Genomic DNA, 24311 nt, shown 5'->3' with positions numbered 1-24311 from the left:
TCCCTATTTACTGTGCAAAAAGGATATCTCATATCGCCTTGACTGACTGTGACTAACTAACAGCGTAGCCTAATATATATTTTAGTGTGGAAATATCTGAACCATAAATTGATAGGTGTGCTATGAATCCATCTTGTTTTATATGGTTGTACTGCAGCTTTTTGTTCTAAGAGACCTTCCAGTCAGGTGATCACTTCCATGATATGTAATATGGTTATCAGCCACCAAATACAGTGTGAATATTTGTCCCTAGCTGTGAGCAATGTATAAATGTTTCTTCCAGTTACCAAAAATGAAAAATATTAAACCTCTTCCAAAACAATAAATCATCATTTATTCATTCAGCTAACTCGTTCATAGGTGTTATTTTTCTCATTAAATCATCTCTAAAACGTATTCTTTCCATGCATGTATCTAAATGTCCTATTAAATCCATGAAATTTATTACACTATTTATATTTTGGTACTTAATCAAACGTGAAACCTCCCCACCTGCATTTAAGATAAAGTAGTTTCCAGAAGAATATTGATAAGATGGGAAATATCAAAGTTGGTCCTTCTTTTTCTCTGTGGTACAGTTATAAAATATTTGTTCACTCAACGAGGCAAACTATGCCCAGTGGAGTTTAATTGGCCTTGTCGGCAGTCTATCACATGGACGCAGCGTCTTTGATCAGTGCTCAGAGTCTCATTCTAAGGACTGATCCGGTAACGACGAGCACTGAGGCTGTCTTCTTGACAAACCAAAATAACAGACCAGCAAAGGGTGACAGTACTTTGTCCTAATGTCTACTGACCGTCCACAAATCACCATCTGGATTGTCCCTGAATAACATTAATGGATGATGAATGGTCACAAGTCACTATACATTCTACCCAAATAGAGACGGGAATCATAACCCACTGTAAGCAGTGTATAAGCATAGGAAATGGTAGATAGAGGTTACTCGGCATTCCTTGAAAGTGTAAAATGACGGGAATGACACCGTAGGCTGATATGTGGTGCAGCCAGTTCGGCACCTGAAAATATGTGTTGTGGTAGCAGGTTGTACTGACACTGACTGCCTGCTAAGTAAAGACGCCTTTATCTTCTGTTCTTTCCTGAAGTAAAACCTTGGCTCCTGCACATATGTAGTGTCATTATTTACGTTGGGCCCAACTTCCACAGTAACTTTAACTGAACGTTAAATTCACATACATATTTCACTTTTTCTGAGGATAACAGACGACATTTGAACAGAACGTGTGTTTATTGTAAACTGAATAAATATCGCAACGGCCGTATTGGAATTTTTACGCGGAAATAGCCTATTCCACCAAACTAAGGAGCACGTTGAAATAGAGACACTAATATTTAGCAACTACCGCCATTCGCAATACACAATACACAATATATATTCTACAGTCATCAACAAAACCTTCATTCACAAGTGAAGCCATCATCAATTGTTAGTAGTTTCAGTTCTCTACAGTTACAGGAAGTTATTATGAAGTTCGAACGCCTGAGTGGTGGAGTGGAAAGACCCTTTGTCCGCAGTGCTGGAGGTCAGTGTTTCAATCCACCTCACACCAAAACATGTCAAAACGTGGTACTTGTTTTTTCCTTGCCTATACCCCAGCACAAAGTGTTTGTCATATGGCTATCAGTTTACAGTCACTGTGTCTAAACCGTGTGAAACAGTGGCTTGGTGTCTCAGTGACTTGGCACAGTAACACCGGCGTCAGCCTCGGCGAGTACAATTGTGCATACGTTCTCCTGTTGTGACAGATTTATTCTTTTACACATATCCGTAAGAATCGGGCGAAGTAAATGTTATATAACTAGCCCGAAAACGCCTAATAACTGTAAAGGTTAATGTGTAGAATTTAACAAAACTAGGATCACATATTGCATGGCTCATACGATTATATGCTGATAATTGCGATTATCTTGTACCTGTGTAACCAACAGGGGTGAGACAAGTGTTTTGTTTAAAATGAACTTTTGAGACGACTTGATCAGTAATGGATCAGGCTCGCATGGTAGTTAAACGTGTGTTTGTGTGGTGGCCGTCAGGCTGTAATGCATGTTACAGCACGTGGTCGGTCGGTCGGTCGGTCGCAAACCACATGGACTAGTTAATAAGAATGAATGTGTTCACAGACAGAAAATATCCAAGTGAGTTCACACCATTTTGCTGTAAGTAGTTCATTGTCACAATTATCTAATACAAACAACACTTTTTCTACTACTAACATCTGTGTTTTTCCATTGGCAGTCACTCGCGAATTTTGCTCAGTTTTCACTCACACAATGTTCTAACACATATTACTTGTCTATCACAAGCGGATTAGTGTCAGTGGGTCTCACAGTGGGGCTGGTTTTATGTATAGCGCCAGACTCCATTATCTATTTGGCCCAATGTACAGCACATGGAACAGCATCTTTGAAGCACAAACCTTCACCATGTTACGCCACACCTTCATCTAGTCCAGGAGAACCTCCTCTGTGAAGATGGTAGGGGACGTCTTCCACACGTGTGTGTTGGGAGTTGCTGATTAGAATCATCACTTATACTTTTCATGTTGGAAAGGAGTTTTTTGGGGGTGGCTGAGTTTCAGTTGTATTTGGTACATGACGACACAGCGCAGTTTCGTTTTGATTTTGATTCGACCCGTTAAACAATGGTTCATTTAGTTTATCTGATATTTTTTGTGTGGCACTCTGAATATGGCACTGACTTTCTTGTCCATGTAAGGAACCTTCTGTGTCAGCTGATGTAGAAGTCGTCACGGCTGATGATACTAACTCAGGTGGAGGTTGGGACATTGTATTTTCACTTATTGTAATCTCTGAATTAACACTTTTCTTGGCGCTGGGTGCTGCGTCATTTAGTTCAATGTTGGGTAAATCTTCATCTGTTGTCCAGCTCTCGATCCCAGTTGATATATCAGCTATCTTAGTGCTTGGACTTAGTTGGCTTTTGTTCTGTTGTCTACCCTTGCATTTGAAGTATTTCACTGATACATCAGTGTCTGAACGCTTCGATCTATGCCTGGACGTGGGCCGAGATCTGGAACTGCTCCAGCAACTAGAACTGGAACGAGAACTGGAACGTGATCTTGATGGATTTCGTTTCTTTCGACCACAGCGATGTTTGTAACGTTTTCTTCGTTTGTCGGATGAATTGTTTCTGAAATGAATATATTTAGGGAATGTCCCACGATTCTTGGTTCGCCTTTGCGTATCTATGGAGGAGGGCTTAATCATGTTACCTCGATTCAAAATGTTCTCGCTATATGACAAGTATATGATGCGCACATGTGTCCTCGACCTTTGTGTGTACACATAAGGTGGATATTGGGGGATGCATGCTGCTTCAGGGCTGACCATAAACTATAGACATCTCCTAAGCCTTACCGAAGGAACAAGGAAAGCCATTCATTCCTCCTTTTGGAAAGGGCCATTCTCATATAAAGTGTCCAATATGCGCTAATAAATACAACTGTAAAAAGGTTCCTTATCTTGTCATGTTAACTTTGACATGTTATCTATGGCTAGGAAGTTCACTGTCAAAAACACGAATTAACAAATCGACCTTTAATTATCTGTGATAATTAATTATCAATGTTAACTGAACAATCAACTGTTTTATCCACACTACCTGCGTTGAGTCTCTGAGCGGGAAGGTGTCCTTGAAGTTGAAGAGGTACTAGAACACCGCAAACTTTCACTGTTACGTTTGAATGATGACCTTGAACAAAAGCGAAGTATATAATTGCTGATAACATTCTTTACACTCAACTGTTATTAACCTCAGACCAGTTGATATACTTAACTTAAATCATTATTGATTTCAACAATGTGAATGTAAGGGTGAAAGAAAATACATTTAGCATTACCTCATTATTCCGTGGCCTCGTGCTCTCGCGTTGCTAGGTGACCATGATCGTTGTCTAGACCTTAATTTTGAATTTCGTCTTAACCGTGATGCTATGAGATGGAAAGGCAGTATTGATGTCGCAGACCTACTGAAATATGGACGCGCATGCTCCACTCGAACTCTCCGCCCAGCAAGCATCCTATATTATAAACAGAAGTAAAAGAACTTTGAATATTTAAAACTGGTTAACAACAGCTTCTGTGTCCTAACCTTCCACGAACACATAAGAAAAATAACGCCTTCATGTTGCCCTAAAGTAATACTGAAGTAAAGTAAGCCCTAAAGTAAATACAGTAACAACATGTTCTGATTCTCAATCAACTCCCCCCCCCCCCCCCCCCCCCCCACCCACCCCACCCCACACACAGACAGACAGACATACAAATCCACTGAAGACAAAAATGCCCCCTCCCTTTTCAAAAGGCTGGATCCGCCCATGGACTCTGATTTGTAAGATACCCTATGTTCAAGAACCAGTCACACAATTACCTGTTTTCTTAATGTTGAAAGTATGCTGTTTTCAGTTAGTATAAACGATACCAGTTTTCCTTACCAAGACACAGACTAAGGAATATATCACCCCCAAGTACCGACACAGGAAGCACAACGCCTCAGATGTGTATGGTGGAAGTAGTAACTGGTCCTTGATGAACTAACTTTAACATGTATAGGTTACATAACCGTTTCACACTTTCAGATCCTTTACCCCACCACTTTGTGTCGGTGATGCTGTAGCAGATAATTGTAGAAGATAATCTAGTTGTGTTGTTTAATTTGGGAGTCACAGCCATCAAGGAAGGGTTTCGTAGTTAAACCCGTATGTATGGATTGAAAAGAACGAATGAGGAACATGTGAGTTATTCAGGAATTTTGTTAATACTCAAAGATGCCATCGCTGTTTTACTAGCAGACGGCTGTCTCTTTGCGTCGTGGCCCTATGCCCGTTGCATGTTTCTGTAGTGCCCCGTTATAGGGTGGAAGTTAGGCATTAGAGGTTCTCTGCTTCAACATATTTTTATTCCCAGATAATGGAAACAATTTCAACATTCCACCGACAAGTAGGACTGTTGAAACACGCCGATAAATGTCTCCAATGTCTCTTGATGCATTGTCCTCATAACCGAAAGAAGTCGTAGTTATATTTGCTATACATATGATTAGAAACTTTGCCAAGGTATGCCGTATATGTATGTAACATGCGACTCTGCTGCCATGTTGCCGTGTGCTGGATGCACGTTTCATGGTAAGCAGGGGGCAATTTGCTGAACACTTAGGCCAAAGGTGCTTGTAATTATAAAAACACGGACCTTCAAATCTGGTCATATTGTTCAATAGACAAATGTCAAATGTCATCATTATTGTTTTCAACGACGTGTCTTTGGTATTTTAGGTACTCGTCTTGTTCTTTTGTTGTTAATTATTGAGAATAACATTTGAATCTTCACCGGAAAATACATGACAAGCATCTGACCTGCCCAACCAATGTACTGCAGCAGATGAATCTATTATTGAAAATGTGAAAGACTAAGAGCAAGAGGTTATGTTTATTCTGCTGTAGATAACAGTATTAAACTTAAGGAAAGTGACACGGGTAGACTGACACGTCAATGTACAATGCTGTCGTTAGGAGTTTTAGAATGGAGATTACCCTCAAATAAATAATAGCAATCAGGTTATATATGTCTTGGCTATAAGGTATTTGGCCGTTGGACTTAAATATGTATCTGGCAATGGCTGCCCTGAATCTCTCTCTGTGACAGCACGAAAGAGGGAAAAGGATTCATGCGACAACATGTCCCCCATGAGAATCATCAAAATAAAAAAAGTGTCAGCATCTAATAAAGGACCAGTAAAAGTAGAAAAAGACCCACAAGACTTAGTTCATTTTGTGATCTTCACCTGATCAGTGTTTTCGCGTAAGTTCAGACCTCAGGATAGGCAATTGTTCTCTAACGACAGTGTCCATTATGTTTTTTTGAAGAATGACGCGATTATCTTAAAAGGCCTAAATCCTGCTGAAAATGAGAACATATTGGATTGTCAATTACAGTTGCTTTTGCCACAGCGAAAGTACAATAAACGAGTTCTGAATATAAGGGACAAAAAGATATTGTCATTGTTCAAACTCAGAATGTCAGTCAGGGATAAACGTCAAATGGGTATAAACGTGGTTTCTACCGTCGGACAGCTAACAGCTTAGTAGTGTTCTTGATCTAAGTCAAAACTGCATTTCGGTCAGGTGATTTTCTGGTAATTATTGGCGAGCTAGCCCCAGTTGTCATTCACGATCAGGTCGGTATTATGTAAATACCATTACTCTAAGTATAGTACCTAAGTAGAACTTCCTGTCCGGAAGGTCGTGATCCAAAGTATAAGCAAGAGCTGCGATTGTGAAGGTTTTTTTCCCCAGGGTCTCATTGCTGTCTTTTAGTTCTTTGAGGGAAACTCCGGCAGTGCGTTAATTACAGCTCTAGATGGATCCTTCAAAACTAGAAGATTCTTAAAGCCGTATCTAAAGTCAAAAAAGAAAAACAGTCTTGCATTACAGGTGTGATAAAGTTGATTTCTCCCTTGGTACAAGAGAATAACGCAACAATCTCGGTAAGAAGACTTATATGTCCCATTTCGTAGATATGTGTTGTCTCAGGATGTCTCATATTTCAAAGGAATTGAGCATCCTGGTATGAGTAGGGTTTTTCCCCAAATGATTTCTTTGTTTAGTGAAGATAGATGTAAATGCAGAACAAGATCCTTCAATAACCTACTAAATGCACAGAGATGTGTTTCCGTGTCATTGAGGTATGAGAAGTCTGAGAAGTATGAGTTGATTCCGACTGATTTGGGCCAGGGCTTCCTATCCTTCCTGGCCTGTGATCCTTTTCTGTATCAGTGTGACTTGGATGTGCTGAAGTTTTACCACCTTATTCTTTTGGGGCTGTTACTCTGTGGAAATAACCCACTTCATCCTAACTTGGCGTTCTGTGGGATGCGTAATATGACATCCAGAGAGCATGTTCACTCGTAAAATCGTTCAGCACTTAGAAAATACGCGAATAGCTGCTGAAAACAATGGATCGGACTATAGGTGGCAATAAGATCGCTCAGGCAGGAATGACGACGGACCGTCAACTCACCTGGCTTGAAATGCATGTGATACCTACATGTACATGGATCATCTCAAACATATTTTAAGGTTTTGTGTTGAATATGTCTCATCTATTGATTAACATCTAATGTGTACTTTCTTCCATACAGTTTATGTTGAGACATGTAAAAGAGTATGATACCCATAGGAAAGCTTAAAATCAGCCATCCTATGAAATGTCTCAAAATATATGGAAAACATAATCATCTGATCAGCAGGACTGGATATTATTAGTAAATTATTTCTACATGCCGTTTATTTCTCTAGTTTAATTCACCCAAAGGAAAGTCTTATCTTAGCTGATATCTCTATCCCTTAGCCCGACCTCAGCCACAGTCCGCGACACCTGTCTATGTTTTGCTTTTGAGACGACCCCTCATACCTGTTTGCTTAGTTGTATGTAAGTTTCTTTCAACGTTTAAAACATAAATGTGTCCATCTGTTGTATTTACTGATTTAGATTCTACAGCACATAATACTGTGAATGTTGTACTTCCCAATGCCTTTCTTAAAGGGTGTTTTTTTCACTTCAATTAGTGCATTTGGAGAAATGGAGAAATGTGAAATGAGAATGTGTCAGAGATGTAATAAACAACTACTTAACAGTGCATCCCACTTTGTAAGACACATGTCCAACCTGTTCTCACCAAAAATGAAAGTGTGTCCCTCCCACAGTTCGTAATCCTCTAATTCCTCTGTCAGCTTAAGTTTCCAAACACTGGGAAACCGGGAGTACACAGAAAGAAGAAGACAAAGAGTGTGAGAGTGAGTGACGTTAATTTTACGCCGCACTCAGAAATATTCCAGCTATATGGCGGCGGTATGTAAACAATCGAGTCTGGACCAGACAACCCAGTGATCAACATCATGAACATCGATCTGTGCAACTGGGAACTGATGACATGTGTCAACCAAGTAAGCCACCCTGACCACCAGATCCTGTTAGTCGACTTGTACGACAAGTATAGAAATATAGTTTCTTAATGTGTCACATGCTGCAATTCAATGAAAAAAATAAGACATTACATTATTGCAGGAGTTTAAACGCAGCATCCGGCCGTAAGGCCCATGAGACACAGATACCACAGGTGTATAAAAAACATTGGTAATAAAATCACACGCACGCACGCACGCACGCACGCACGCACAGAAAAGGCGCACGAGCCTACACAAACACGCACACACGCACGCACACATTCAGACTAAAAAGTATAAATTACATAAATAACAAATGTGTTGACTTTAATATCAAAATACATCGTATGTTAAACTGTTATACCGAAATATTTCCAACATAGTATGGAAATATTTCCAACATAGTATGGATGAAAGCGGCAAGAGGTTTTACGAACTGTTTTGTTTTGTAAGTAAACGCACCATTTTATCTACTGCTGACATAAATGGAGATTCAGGATGAACACTGGCTAATTCTTTCTAAAGGTTATACCTGAGATCTGAATAATAATCACAGTTAAGCAGAAAATGTAATTCGTCCTCAACAGCTTTGTTATTACAGCGAGTACAAACCCTTTCATGAAGAGGAGACTAGGACGAGAATATCTGCCCAGTTGTATGTCTAATGGCAAAGCGCCACAACGGAATATACTCGAGATACTACGAAGTCTTCTAGGTAGAATTATTTCAACATAATGTTCAACCTGTTATGAATATTTAAAAAGACGATAAGCACGTAACTTATTTCCATTGTCCGTTACATTATCAATGAAAAGCCCAGAAAACGGTCTGACGGCTTAAGATGTTCTTTTCAACAACAAATTCCCCATGTGAAATACTAAAGAAGTCATTTGTAGGTAAATGAAAACTAACTAATAATTTATGAGCTCCAATATATCAAGACCAATTAAATCACCATCTGCTAACACTACGCATTCGAAATTCGAAGTGAATGAAGTACACGCAGAAAACGAAGAACCTCGGGTTTTTGTTCAGTACATCCCATTTGGCAACGAATTGCTAAATTTGTAGTTCTGCTAGCGATGGCTAGGAAGAATCTGACTGCCTGATGTTTAACTGCATTAATACAACTATATTACCGTGTTTCCCAAACAGCGGCTCCATATGAAATAACGTTATAATCCATACCTTTAACTTTAGTAGACTCAACTATTTCCTTTGCAGTAAAATTCAAATCAAGATTCTCATGCAGCCACAAACCTAAGTATTTGTAAGCACGGGAGTAAGAAATGACCTCACTCACTACCCAATGGAAATACAAACTCTGAGCGTTTAACAGTACAAGGAAGGTAATATACAGCTTTAGTCTGATTAATATTAACCAGGACCCGCCAACTTGAACACCATCCAGGAACACAATCTCGCTCGTCAGGTACAATCAAAGCAATATTTATAAAACAACGTAAACTGTCTATTTCACTGCCATGATGATTAATATAAACTGAAAGAAGTGTCGGCGACAAAACACAACCTTGTCGCACACCCGAGTTTACATCAAACACATAAGTGAAGCCATCATTGATACGGACTTGTGACAAAAGGCCCTCGTACAAGGAGAAACTTGCAATTAATACCGAATTTCAACAATTTATACCATAAACAATTACGAGTAACCTTATTAATAGCGTCCATGGCATTAATGAAACAAACATACAAACACACGTAGATTGCTTAACTTCACTTATTAACAATGGAGAAGAGGTTATATGAATGTAAATGTGGACTACGGAATCCATTTTGGACTTCTGCCAATAAGCTATTAGTGAGACTCCATGGTAGTTACATCCTTTATAGTTTCAGTATTGAAGTTAACATCAGCTATCGTTTACAATGAAGCTAAGTCTAATTTCAAAATGGGCATTTAAAAAATGTAACACAGTTTTATCGCACACTAATTTGCATAAAGCAATGGTCTGTTCCAAATAGGTCGCTTTGGGCGTGAGATGAAGTGACAGATGGAATTCATCCATGTGCCAAGACAACCCAAGGGGTCAGGCTGCGTACATCTATGGTGAAACGTCACATCCGAGGGATAATTCATCTGTCATGAATTTGACATAGCAATGGACAAAATCATTACTACGTAGAAACTAGAAAGCAGCTGACAAAAAACAAACAAGCCATGTAAAATAATTTCTCTCACAGTCCATCTCAATGTAAACTTGGAAATTTCAATGCAGACACGTACATATGGTATGTGTGGGTATATATGCAGAGGAAATCAATTAGATGTTGACTTGGACCTACAGTTGTGGCAGATAAACGTGGAAGCAGCGGGAGGTTTTGCAGTGTCACATATGTTGGTATTGACGGCCTTGGCAATAAATCAACTACACATCGTAACCACACACACGCATAGTCACACAATTACCTTATGGTTACAAAACTGTAAAAAAGATTTTTATCTAAAACTCAACAGTTTTTTTTTATGAACGATAACGAATCGATGTTTCACTTGAAAATGTTTATTGACTGTCAAAAGTATCGCATCGAGGCTGTTGGCTGTTCTTACGTCTACTTGTTTACTGGTCAGATCACTGAACAATGTCCAACGTAGTCAAAGGGTAAAAGTGAAATAGTGCTTAACACTAGTGTAAGGGACACAAGTCAGAAGACCAGTGACCAACGCGCGTAGTTGATATGTTCAGAAGTCGTTAAGCACTTGGTGCCAGGCCAACAGGTGAGATTTCAGAGAGCATTATAGGCGCTATGTGTGTGGCCTTCCAGAGATGCCTGAGGGCTTTACACTCTGGGGCCCTGAGAGATGTCAGGTGGCACTTAGCACTACGTCTGGGGCCCTCAGAGATGTCAGGTGGCACTTAGCACTACCTCTGGGGCCCTCAGAGATGTCAGGGGGCGTTTAGCACTACGTCTGGGGCCATCAGAGATGTCAGGTGGCACTTAGCACTACGTCTGGGGCTCTCAGAGATGTCAGGGGGCACTTAGCACTACCTCTGGGGCTCTCAGAGATGTCAGGTGGCACTTAGCACTGCGCCGGGGGCTCTCAGAAATGTCAGAGGGCACGTAGCACAACGTCTGGGCCCTCAGAGATGTCAGGGGACACTTAGCACTGCGTCTAGGGACGTCCACTTTGTACTACGTCTGGGATCTCAGATGCCAGGGAGCAGTTAGCACTTCGCGTGGACGTAGGGGGCAGTTAGCGCAGTGTGGACGTAGGGGGGAGTGTGACGTCACTGTGACGTCATGGGCACTTTGTGCTACACTTGACACTACTTGGGACACCACTCACGAACGTAGGGGCACACCTAAAACAACTTGTGGCGGCACTCGGACATGTCAGGAGTCACGTGGCAGTAGCTGTGAAACATCAGGGTGGACTTAGCACTATTTGCGATGGCACCCAGAAATATCAGGGGGCACTTAGCACTACTTGTAACGGCAAAATGTCAGGAGGACACTCAGCACTCAACTGGAGGTGAATCAAAGCCCCGTTAAATCGTTATGAGAAACAGGTCCTTGGCGTTTACTATTTTTGTATGAAACACACTCGCATGGCTTTCGGACGCGTATAAGGGAAGACTCTGCACAACGAATACTGTCCCTTACAGGAGTAGCACAACAAAATACATAAAAGTGTCCTTTGTGTGTCTTACCTGCCATTCCTTTCTCGGACAAGCGACTCGGCCTCTCTGGCTTTGCTGTAAACAACATACGCATATCCCGGAGGGTTTCTGTAAAACAGAACAATAACAACAACAAAACCCCTAAACTAACAAACAAACGTATTACGCAAATTTTCTATGACATTAACTGTACAGCTGTTCATTGCAACCCATCTTTTACTTTGCCAACAGCCTTTGGTCGTTGTTCTGTAGATACTTCTTGACATTTCGTCATGGCTGTCATTACTGTCTTTCACATAAAAAACTAGGCAAAAGAAACTTGTTCCCTGACGTTGTGGCTCATAGGGAAGACACCAAAACATAAAGTTATATGACACAAATATCATTTTTTATTATACAAAATTTAACCATTTAGCAAGCAGGAAACAGAATCACGGTTTCTCGCACTAGAGGCGTCGGGTCAAAATGACACATAATGTGTCTCACTATGGACCTGTCCAAACCTTCAACAGCGTGTGACGACCCCTTGAATCGATACATGCCAAAACACGTCTCCTCTTGGATGACGCCAATCGCCGGAAAAGCCAGTGAAAATTCTGTTTCATAGATCCAAGAGAACTTGTTCGAGCTGTAGTCGAGGTTGCAATGTCTCAGGTGTCTATCAATATGATCCCAGAAGTGCTCTGTCGGATTCTCGTCGTATCCGGAGATTGTACCTGTCAGGGCAATGCGTTGGTGATCGTGATGTTCAGGTAGTCTTGTACGAACCTGGCATATGCTGTTCGGCTGTTTGCGCACAGATGGTAACGCAACTGGTCTCAAGACTTCGTCTCGGTACCGTTGAGCAGTCAAATTTCCATGAAGGATGACAAGTCGTGTTCTCTGCTGACCACAGATCCCAACCCAATACCATGACACCACCACAGGGGCTTGTATCGATGAAAATAAAACATCCTGGGTCCAAACGCCTACAGTGATATCCATATACATATAAGGAAGGAAAGGTATGTAACGCGCACAAAGTAGTCAAACACCCCACTCTCGATTATGGGCGAATTCTGGGTGGGAAATTTTGGAATACACAGCCGCAATTTTTACTGAAATAAAGCCAGATAAATTCCCTTTCGAATGAATCCAAATTTATCAAATAATAACACGACTCTGGGTCAGATTTGGTAAAGGACTTCACCTGGTTTACTCCCATCGCTGTACTGTCCAGCAGTACATCACCGTGAGCAAAATCAACTTCAAATTTCAGATTGTGTCCAACAACCTTAACACGCTTAAAATAGCTGTGGAATGTCTTGTTTTCATCGTGAGTCTTCACATGCATCACCAGAGGATCATCCGATAAGGAAATATGTGCAAAAGTATACAATAAAATTCTATCATGAAGAGCTTCCACATTAATCAAACCCTGACCTCCTGAACTGATTGCTATATATAAACGATTAAGAGAGGAACAAGGGTGGTGTGCTCTGTTATCAGACATGATTCTTCTGCTCAGGCGGTCAAGACCCTGGATGTCTTGTTTTGTCCAATCAACTACTCCAAAGGAATATTAGGACTGGCACAGCAAAAGTATTGGTGGCTTTGACCTTGTTTCGAGCATTTAGCTCTGAGCTCTAGATTTTGTTTTAACGAGATTTATACTCGGCCCGAAGTTTATCTTGAATCTGGGCATCCACAAGATGCTCAATAACGCCTCCCCCTTGTAACCTGACCGATCCATCATTAGTTACCTTGCCATGTTTCAAATGAAGAGTATTACATTTGTCGAGTCCAAATGTCATGCCAATATCATCAGAAAAGGACTCGACAAGGAGAACCTGTTCTTTCAAATTGGTCTCTCCTTTGGCAAGGAGCATCCATGTAGAGGAGATGAGGAAATGGTGTTGGGGATCTGTGCTGAGGAGGTCCGGGATGGTAACCGTCCTCCCGATTGAGCAGAAAACTCAAAAGATTTAAAGACAGACAAAAAAGCAAAGGACTGAAGCAGTTCCCCTGAAATATCCCCCTTCTGATTGAAATAGATTCCGAAAAATGCTCGCTGTAACATTTAGCATAGCTGTTTCACTGAAAACCAAGATTTTGATGAGTTGATATTATATTTGTGACCCATTACTTTAGATTTGACTCAGCTGCATTGTACTAGAAACCTCTATTGTGAATGTTGGTATCTTGCTCTTTGTTGAATATTTTAAACTTGTCAGTGTTATATTTTGCTGGTTCATAGCGGATTCCTTATACCTTTTATCACGGCAAATTATTAGCCGTAACAATATATTCTATTGCCGAAAGTAAGCAAAAGTTATGATTAGGACAGACAGACTTCATGGTATACATAAAAGAATAAAAATTATGTTTTGTATGACAGTTTGTCTGGGAGTAACAGCATTTTACATCTAAGAGAAAGCATTCGGATTTTTATAGTTTTTAAGTTTCATACGTAGAATGTCTTGACAGAACGCGCAAAACGTGTTAAACCCTTCAGCAAAACGTGAGAAACGCAAAGGAACCGTGCGGAAACGTAATGGCATCGGATACCGTGATAGGCGGTAAGAAACTCTAGCACTAGGTTTCGGTGAAAACGGGCTGCCGTGGCCGCCGCCAGGAACATAGTGTAACTCAGTTGTTACTTGGTTTCAAGACAACAATAAATTGAATGTATTCCCTAGACTCGGAATCTAATTTGATACTGGTGAACAAGCATTAGCTGTCGACAGACGAGCTTTTGGAAGGAACTCAAAATCTGGATCTTTAATATTGTCAATAATATATCAGAAAAAAATCAAATGTCTATAACTGTGAAATGAGGAGTAATGACTTGCATACCTATAGCTAACAGAGATAGAACACTGTTGAAAAAATTAGAGACCTGTTACTTTATTGAATGCACTTAAAAACCGTAGATTCCGTCGTTCATGCTAACCAAACAGACTATGTTGCTGTTCACCGAAACTTAGTGAAAACACAAGATTACTACACGATATGGTGTCTGAAACTAATGAAAGAAATATGCCAGGACTAATTCTTCTCACTGATTTTGAGAATTCTTTCCACACAGTGTCCAAAGATGAAATCACTTGTTGATAAAATATACTCAAATATGAAACAACACTATGTGTCAGCCAACAAGGTAAACTCTTATTTTTGTTTTGTAAATGAAAGCGAATGCAGACAACGAGATTCTCTGTCATCGTACCTCTTTATTTTTGGTGCTGAAATACTTGGTTATATAAATAGAATCAATGAGAACATACAAGGTATCGTTATTGACAATACTGAGTATAAATTAAACCAATATGCAGATAATACGGATGATATTCTTTGATGGGAATGAACAAGGCTTAAAGGTCACATGCAACCAGAAAATCAAACATAATCAAAACACAATTATCACTTATTCATGACATATAATATACCTTGCTGCTTGTAAAAATACAAATGAACAAAATTATAAGCGTACAATCGCGATTCAAAAGTGCAATATTTTGTACTTGAGCTTACTTCGCTAGAAACGTAGCCCGCAGGAGATCGAACCCAGTCATAGCTGTCGGGTGTGCACTCAAGTGTAACGACGGCTTTCGATTGTCTGGTTCATTTGCTTATACGCTGAGGGCTCAGAAAGATGATCTGTTTGATGGGCATTTTAGACGTATGGCGAGTTAACAAAATCATATACACTAGAAGAAGTTGTTATCCATAAAGAATGTTTATAGGGATGTTGGGTTTTGTAAATACATGTTCTCTGAATTTGCGTCGGAAGTAGAGATGGTGAACTACTGCGTGGCTGGAAACTGTCATTCGTCCAAGTACAAAGCAAGACTTGAAACTGACAAGAGTTTGCACCAGTTTCCGTCAGATCCAGTCATCCGAGAAAATGGATGTAGTTTGTTTGCAACCCACAAACATAAAGACATGTCATGAGTACAAGTATCACACCTGTCGAATTACATAATGTGGCAGAGACAGGACTTGGGTGCACGAGTCATAAATCAATTTATTTTGTTTATGGCGTATAGTCTGATAGGTGTTAAGTTCAAATTGAGTGAGTGAGTTCAGTTTTACGCCGCACTCAGCAATATTCCAGCTATATGGCGGCGGTCTGTAAATAATCGAGTCTGGACCAGACAATCCAGTGATTAGAAACATGAGCATCGATCTGCGACATTGGGAACCGATGACATGTCTCAACCAAGTCAGCGAGCCTGACCACCCGATCCCGTTAGTCGCCTCTTACAACAAGCATAGTCGCCTTTTATGGCAAGCATGGGTTGCTGAAGGCCTATTCTATCCTGGGACCTTCACGGGTCTCAAATTCCATATGGTCAGAGATTGAAGCTGTGTATTGCACATTGTCTTAAGCAGACGGGCAGGCAGACCACAGGCAAACTGTAGCGCAAATGTGGTTGCGCAGCGTAGAGAAAAAGACCCAGTCTTCATATATGCGAGCGAAGCGAGCAAAGGTTGGGAACGCACTTCCCTCGCTTCCGGCTCAACGGAGTGAAGGAACAAGAATAAGCAGAAATTATAAAGATGTACCATATTGTCTAATTTTATCATGATTCTGTTGGAATGTATTTGTCTTCGATGTCGGCGTTATTGTTAGATCTTTTGTAACATTTATTCTACAATAAACACACTTCTGGCATAGTGGGCGTATGTGGCATGGGAGGTAACTCTTTTGTGTATTCCATACGGAATAGTAACTTGTTCCTTCACTGCTTTGAACCGGAAGCTGGCATGGGTAATGGAGGCGAAGAACGGTCTGATGTACCACAAGTGGCTCTTAAAATGTTGAATAAAACATATTTCTCCCGCATATATGAAGACTGGTCATATTCTCTATGCTGCGCAACCCCACTTGCGCTACAGTTTGCCTGTGGGCAGACATACAGGTGTTAATAAACCAGACATTGAGCTTTCTCTGTGACAGAGGCTGCTTACCACAAGCAACATATTTTTATGCAACGAGTAGATTATTTACTTGTTTGTGTAGACAACCAAGATTAGACTACTGTTCACGATCTCATACTCCACGCATGCATACTGTTTCAAGCTCCGCGAACTTATTCACTGTGCATGCGTTATGGGCGCAGCGCAGTACAACTATTGAAACCACTTTTCCCCCCAGCACTGGGGAAAATTGAGTGAATCGTTTGAACTCCGATTTCGCGGGCTTTTTTTCATCGCGTTTTTTTCCAACTTTATAGTTTAAATTGTCATTTTTAATGATTTCTTTAGGTTAGTGCATACCGAAAGGTATCAGAATCTGCAAAGTTGTGTTTTACGTTGCATGTGATGTTTAAAGGCTGCTATTGATAAAATTAATACTTTTTATGAAATGTCGGGACTGAAAATACTTATTGGTAAGACAAAAGCAATATGGACTGGATTAGAGAAATAGTACGGATATACTATGTAAAGACATAGATAGAACAATTTGAAAAGAGCATACAAAAATGGTGGTTTAAGGATGGTCGACGTTTGTGAAGTTTTGAAATTAGCTAACCTGAGCTAGAGAGTAGAAAAAGAACAGCTGAAAATACCTGCAAAATTTCTTTTGATGTCTGTATAAAGTTTAATGCAAATGTTGATCAAGTAACTCACATAGACAACCCGTATTGGAAGAATGTTCTGAAAGTTTGAAACAAAAATAATATTGTTATTTCTATAGCGCATCTATTCACACAACAGTATGCTCTGTGCACTGCTCAGACAAAGTGGTTGTTAGAGAAATGTATTTACACGGAATCGCCTTTTGGATCAGGTTAGGAATCAGCGACAACAAATGTTTCCAGTTTTCCCTCGAAACGGAATTTTTCAGAGTTCCATAAAAAGTAAAAACTTCGAAAAAAAATACAAAAAGCAGAATCCAGTGCCGCGAAATCACGATAAACCGGTTTACGCACACAAGAACTACATCTCATTACACCACAAATGAACTACAAGGATCAAAAAGGGATTAATTACGTGAGTAGAGGCACCCCCGTGGCATGTAATAGGCACAGCCCAACAGGTCTCCCTGAAGAACTAAATGCTTAAGACTACAACTGTAAAGTAGCTTGTTATAGTCTAATTTACTAGTATTTTATGTTGTGGTAAAGGTAATCTAATAACCAGAAAGTGAAGGACTTAAGAGAGAAAGGTACATTCTAGTTAGTGAATATCCTTGTATTCCTATGCTGTAGAAAACAAATCAAAACAAGCCAAGCTCAGTATACTGGGGTAGGGCTAAACATATACTGAAGTCAGGGCTGACCAATTCTATTTCTTCTTTTACGGATCTCGTAGGGCGATATTTTGTTTCAAGAATAAGATAATAAATTGATTTTCACCACTATAAAATTCTATAGGCCAAAAATATAAACTTGCCAAAAAATTTTTTTCATTTTTTTTGGTCTCATATGCTCTTCATAAATTGCCGAAAGTTAATTACTTTTAGTATTTAAAAGGAATATTACTTTGGTTGGTGGTGTCTTATATTATTTTCATTGCTTCCTGCCTTTAGGTTTTCTGAGGACAAAAATCAATAAACGTCATTGGTAAATTGCATTTGTAGTTTTAAACACAGATTATCAATAAAACCATTAGAGCAAATGTACAAGTCAGTCATATTACCAACGCTCATTGCTTCTTATATTTGTCCTAATCATCCAAACATCAGATATCACACGTACTTTATGTTCATGGATATAATTTAAAATCTGTCTTACATGGAAATCGAAACAAAACTATACTTATAAATCCTTCCATACTGAAATCAGTCCATAAAATACAGTTGGACACACACGTCTATATTTTATCCATATGTCTATATATTATGTATGTAATTTTGTACTAGGATGTAACGTGAGCATGAAAGATGCATGTTAATGAGTGGCAAATGCAGAGGCAGATGACAGTATGTAGCTGTAGTTCTTATGGGTTGTTGTTCTTATGTGAGGACACCAGTAAAACGGATGTATGTATTGCCTTCACAAAGCCGAAAAAACAACATTATAAACCTTTTTTTATTCAACATTTGGAAAGTGAATTAAGAAGGAAAGTGGAGAACCAAACAAGGTAGAAATAAAGATAATTAACATGTCCACACACCCGTTAACAGAAGAAGAATTACAATATTGAATAAGGGACTCAAATTTACACAAACCCCAAATCAAGTAACTGCAATGAAGTGAAAGAAGACTTAACTAAATTCTGCAGAAAAAATGAAAATTACTTCTTCGCGCGTGAAAATGGGGATGGATCACTTGTTAGAATGAATGAATGAATGAATAAAAAATCAAATAAACAATTATCCCGTTGTTTCCATCACAAGTAAGAAACACTCTAATATAACCAGCAAAAGAGTGATATTCTTTAAAATCTTTAGCCAATGAACATCATAATGAAATTCTGTAAAGGGATACTGAAGTTGAAATCAGTGACTACACCATAGGAAGGCATACCCCTCTGATTACTTTAGACATGTTTGAGAACAATCACTGGGCATTCCTCCCATGATGCACTTTGATCTCGGGGTGTTCTAGGGTTATGAAACGTTGCGCCCAAACGTACCAGGGGTGGGTCTTAAAAATCACTCCATGTTTCACTCGTGCATTTGGCGTAAGGCACGTGCCTCATGTGCAATAATGGCTATAAGTGTTGTTCTCCGACCACTTCCTACCATCTTTCCACTAATGTCCACAATGCGAAGATTTCCAGAAGACGAAGAAGAACACAGGCCTGCACAGCAGTACAGCTTTGAGTTTCACAATCTGTCGTCAGCCGGCTGTGGGCACGTTACCAAGCAACTGGTCGAGTCGCCGACCGACCACGAAGTGGGCGTCCCAAATGTACCACCAGACGTGATGACCGACGGATCATCACCGGAGCCCTTCGCGATCGTCGACAAAATGCGACGCAGCTGCAGCAAGTACACAGACAGGCCACCGGGAATCGCATCTCGACACAGACAATACGCAACCGTTTCCATGCTTCCCATGCATGTGTGGGATATGCTCGGACGACGACTGCAGGGGCGTCATCCCCCATGTCAAGACTTGGCGCAACTGGGCGTGGCACTCCAAGAGAAATGGTAGAGGATTCTCCAACCTGACGTTGGTCGACTCATTAGGAGTATGAGACGTCGGTGTCAAGCTTGCCTATCTGCTAATGGTGGGCCTGCCCGCTATTAAGCGGACTGTGACATTTGGGTTACTAACCCTCATGAGCTTGACAATGTCCACAAAGGTCATACGCATCATTATCAAGGATCATTCGTTGTTAACAGTTCATAGACTTAGTTGTTAACAGTTCATAGACTTACTCGTCTGCACATGTACATAGTTTGAAGACGGCGAGTAAACATTTATTTTATTTTATTTTATTTGTCTTTACTTTTCATTATCCCCTACTTTTTGTGAGCAGTATATATGGTTTACCCCAAATTCATAAAAGTAAAGAAATAAAACGACAGTGTGAAAGTGATAAAAACTTATGTAAAGTCCCGGGGGATTTGAAACTCAGCCCAGTGTGTGCTACACATAGACTCAGTAATTTCATTGGTATACTGTATATGTTATTGAAACCAGTCTCATCAAATCATGAAAGTTTCACTCGTAACACCATGCATTTCTCTTCCTCTTTACCACCAAACGTTAATGAAACAAGAAAACTTGTAACTTTTGATGTTAAAACTTTGTAGTCAAAATCTCACATATCATACATATCATACTGGTTAAACCGTTGTGGTGAAGTCATACCTGCGAATTTCAAAATCATTCATTTTGGAAAGTGCTGAATTCGTCTTAAAAAAACAATATTTTCTTTTTTGACAATAATTACTGTAAACAGATTAAAGAAATGGCCATGAGAACTAAAATGGCACCGACTCATGCGACACTGGTATTAGGATATCTGGAGAAAACATAAAATCAGTCGAATTCTTGGAGAGGATGTTGCCCTTTATTTCATGGATAATTGGACAAGATTTCTAGACGACTGCTTCATTATGTGCCCATTTTCCGAGGAGAAACTAAATACATTTTACCAACGTTTGGATAGCAATATTGTTTTCACCATGGAGGCAGATGAAACTAAAACAATTTTCCTGGGCACAATGGTCATAAAATCGGATATTGGATACAGATATCTTCTACAGACCTACAGAAACGAAACAATATTTAAACTTTCAATCTTGTCATCCGAGTCATACAAAAAGAAGTCTTTCATATAATCTGGCAAGAAGAACATGTACAGCAGTTTCAAACCAGAACATCCACTATCAAAGACTGAATGAACTTAGAATATTTTACAAACAATGGAATATCAAAAATATCTTGTTGAAGACGGAATCAATAAAGCATTACAGCTTAATAGAAAAGACGTTTTGACAGGAACGATGAAACAAACTAATGACGAAAAAGTAATTGCTTTTGTATCAATAATCCGTTGAACCCAAATGTGTTCCACAGCATTACAACAAATATATGCAACTTAGAACAAGGAACACCTTAAATCAATGCTGAAATCTAGAAAAATATTCAGTAGCAAAAGACAAAATCAGAATCTTAAAAAGACCCTAACCAAAGCAAAATTTACTTTTAGGAAATAGAATGTATTAAATCCTACCTTGTCCAGATTAACAGAAGTAACTGTGGTACGTGTCGACCTATTGTTGAAGGACACTCTGTAACTTTTACGAGACACGAACATTTCTATGTAAAACAATACTTTTACTGTTCTTCCAAAAATATAACATGTCACAATATGCACAGGCAGTAATGAACAGTATATTGGCCAATCAGAAAATTTGAGAACCCGGGTTCGTGTCCATAAACAACAAACAGAGTGTCTTGAAACTCTATGTATCCCAATGAGTGAGAATCTAGATGTGCCAAAGGAAACAATAGTTCCTTTTTATCAAGTTCAGTATTCGGACAAATTGAAGCGAATTTTAAAAGAGCAGTACTTCATAGATACCTTCAAACCAAAGTAAAACCATTGTAAGCTTTGACCTTTGACCTTTGAGCTTTGACTCTAAAACTTTGTCCCTATTGTGACATAATAATGTTTATAACCCACGTGGGTAGTTGCATACGAATCACGTCACATGAGTGTCGTATTGCGTTGACCTGTGTCGTAACGACTTGACCAGAGATTTGTTTGGATAACCGATGACCTCTCAGTTACATCACGTTGTGACTGAACTTGTTTCCATTCATTTGTGAATTTATTTATTCTACAACTTATATGCATTGATTGTGAGTCGAACTGAGACATCATATTCGTCGAAAAACATAAACGCAATGTTTCCACCAGTGATGTTAGTTAGATGAGAGAAGCCACTGCAAGCCCAGCAAAGGGGTGCTACGGAGTAGTTTGCTGTAGGAGGCTGTTGGAGGCGATGGCAACTGATAAACTCGTGACCATCCCATGGTATCGCTTTCGCACGGTCAGATACCATAGGAAGGACACTCCTTTCGAATAATTCTCATGTAATGAGACCTCGTGTAGTATTCTCTATATATGTAATGACGTCATACTGTACCTCTTACAATCTCCCTGAAGATAAAAGTGAAACATGTTGGAGAAAAAGGAATGCTGTTATTATTTAATTATCTGATATTTATGACTGAACACGTGCACTATGTTTGAAATTGTATTGTGTGTACTATAAGGTGTTCTCTAATCATGAGGGTACCTAGACCCTGGTCTCCGAGGGACCAGTGAACAACGTATTTATCTAACCGAATACCTCAATGTTAATTTTGAACTGTTTGAAGCACGGATATCGGATCGTACACATCAGCCAACCTGTGTACGGTATACACTGGAAATAATAAAGGAGCGGTCGGCCAATCAGACAGCGACATTTATGTGGAAGGTAAGATAAATACACACACACACACACTCAGAGAGAGAGAGAGAGAGAGAGAGAGACAGAGAGACAGAGAGAAAGAGTGAGACAGGTGTATATACATTGATAAAGTATGGACACTGCAAACAGTGGAAAGCATCATAACATTGTGGAATTAGTTGACAGCAGAAATCCATAGTGACAGCGAATGTGTTCAACAGTTCAACACAGGGCTAGTGTTACATGAACAGTTTCGTCTTCTGGTGACAAAATTCTTATATTTTATACCCTTGTAGGTTGACCCAGTTATTTTTGTGGAATATACTCCTGTCGGCGTAAACTTCACCTATAAATAACAGATGATATTCGTCTTCGATATTCGCCATACAGACAGGGCAATATATCAGATGTTTGGCCAGCAATAATCATTACATCTGTCAGGTCTAAATCTAATAAATGTATGTCTAGGTTTGGTACTTTGGTAATGCTTGATAGACATCTCTCAGCATTAAATACCACAAATACAAACAGGGTCAGATAAACACAAAACTGAAAGAGCACATTTCATTGGTGACTATGACTGGTGATGTTTTAGAAAGGTGAAGAGATTGACGGGAAATGTGCCGATCTTGTCGAGGGGTGATGACTCAAGACGACATCTGTGTAGTGGTGTAGTGGTGTAGTGGTGTATCGATTCTGGAGACGATAAATCGTTGTTAAGTTTACGTCAAAATGACGGATAGCTTATTTGCCATTAAAAACCGAAGTGAGTGAAGAACGTTGCCAACCTTTGCTCGTTTAGCTCGCATATAGGAAGACTAGTCATGTTTGTCTCCCTGTTGCGCAACAGCTCACAGGGAGCTGTGTATCTAAAGAATTACTGGTAGATCACGTGTAACTCCACCTTGCAATTTGATTAAATTATGTATGTTCGGTAATATGATAATACACATTGTAACTTCAGTTTTTCATCTGACTACCACCATGCTGACTACTGAAATCTGATGATAAACTCTATAGAATCAACACAATGTGGTGGTGAAACAGCTGTGGTCATTCACATATCTCATCTGAAATCTGAAGTTGGTAAGGCACAACACATGTTGCTTTTAAATCAATGTCGGTGAAACTAACTGTAAAAACTGCCATTTTTGCTTTTGTCTAACTGTCATACATCAAACCTCTGGCAAAGTATTTGCTTCCCCAACCCTGCTTGATCTGACAATGGTAAGAATACTAACCGTTTCCTACCCTGGAATCATCAGTATACATGATCAACTGGAGCAGGACAAAGTACTTGTCAAATGACTTGGTACATTCTCACTGGACATTCAATAGAGAACAGTATCCCCGCGGGTTGAGCCTTATTACCGGAAAATGTCTTTCACTATTAGTATACCTTACCTCGCAAGCCAGAGGTCTAAGACTTGACCATACTTTTGGAGATCTTTGATCAAATGTCCTTTTCCAGTTGCCGCCCCGAGAGCCCCGATAAAAACACGATAGCCACCGCATGCAGCATCGTACACAGACATTCCAGTAGCGTTTCGACCACAAGCAGATGTGGCTTGATGTCGCACAGAGCGAGCGCCTATATGGCCAGTCGCTATCACGTGATTTATCGATAGGCGATCTAAAGACATGGACCTTGGAAGGTAGGCAGCTTAATCTCTGCTACCTATCGATATTCTCAGCGATGGCAATGTCATGTAAAACCGCTGAGGAAAAAAAATTGGCAAGACGTCATGGTTACCTGATTTGATAGCTCGTGCATATATCATATCTTCCCATCTCTGGCTGGATCATGATCAGCACTCTGGGAGTTTGTTACATTTATT

The 24311-nt window shown here is 39.8% G+C and overlaps 1 protein-coding gene across 1 annotated transcript; it reads right to left on the bottom strand.

Annotated features, from left to right (window-relative positions):
* Positions 1-1231: 1231 nt before the first annotated feature.
* LOC137284204 (serine/arginine-rich splicing factor 7-like) lies at positions 1232-24033 on the bottom strand. Its single transcript, XM_067815929.1, has 5 exons — positions 23878-24033; positions 11658-11735; positions 3883-4062; positions 3645-3734; positions 1232-3173 (listed from the first exon to the last, which is right to left on the bottom strand). The coding sequence occupies exons 1-5, from the start codon at positions 24006-24008 to the stop codon at positions 2561-2563; spliced, it is 1092 nt and encodes a 363-aa protein (XP_067672030.1). The 5' UTR covers positions 24009-24033; the 3' UTR covers positions 1232-2560.
* Between the last annotated feature and the right edge of the window lie 278 nt (positions 24034-24311).

The sequence above is a fragment of the Haliotis asinina genome, chromosome 5, assembly GCF_037392515.1.
Source record: "Haliotis asinina isolate JCU_RB_2024 chromosome 5, JCU_Hal_asi_v2, whole genome shotgun sequence".
Classification (NCBI taxonomy): domain Eukaryota; kingdom Metazoa; phylum Mollusca; class Gastropoda; order Lepetellida; family Haliotidae; genus Haliotis; species Haliotis asinina.
This window is presented reverse-complemented; position numbering and strand designations above follow the sequence as displayed.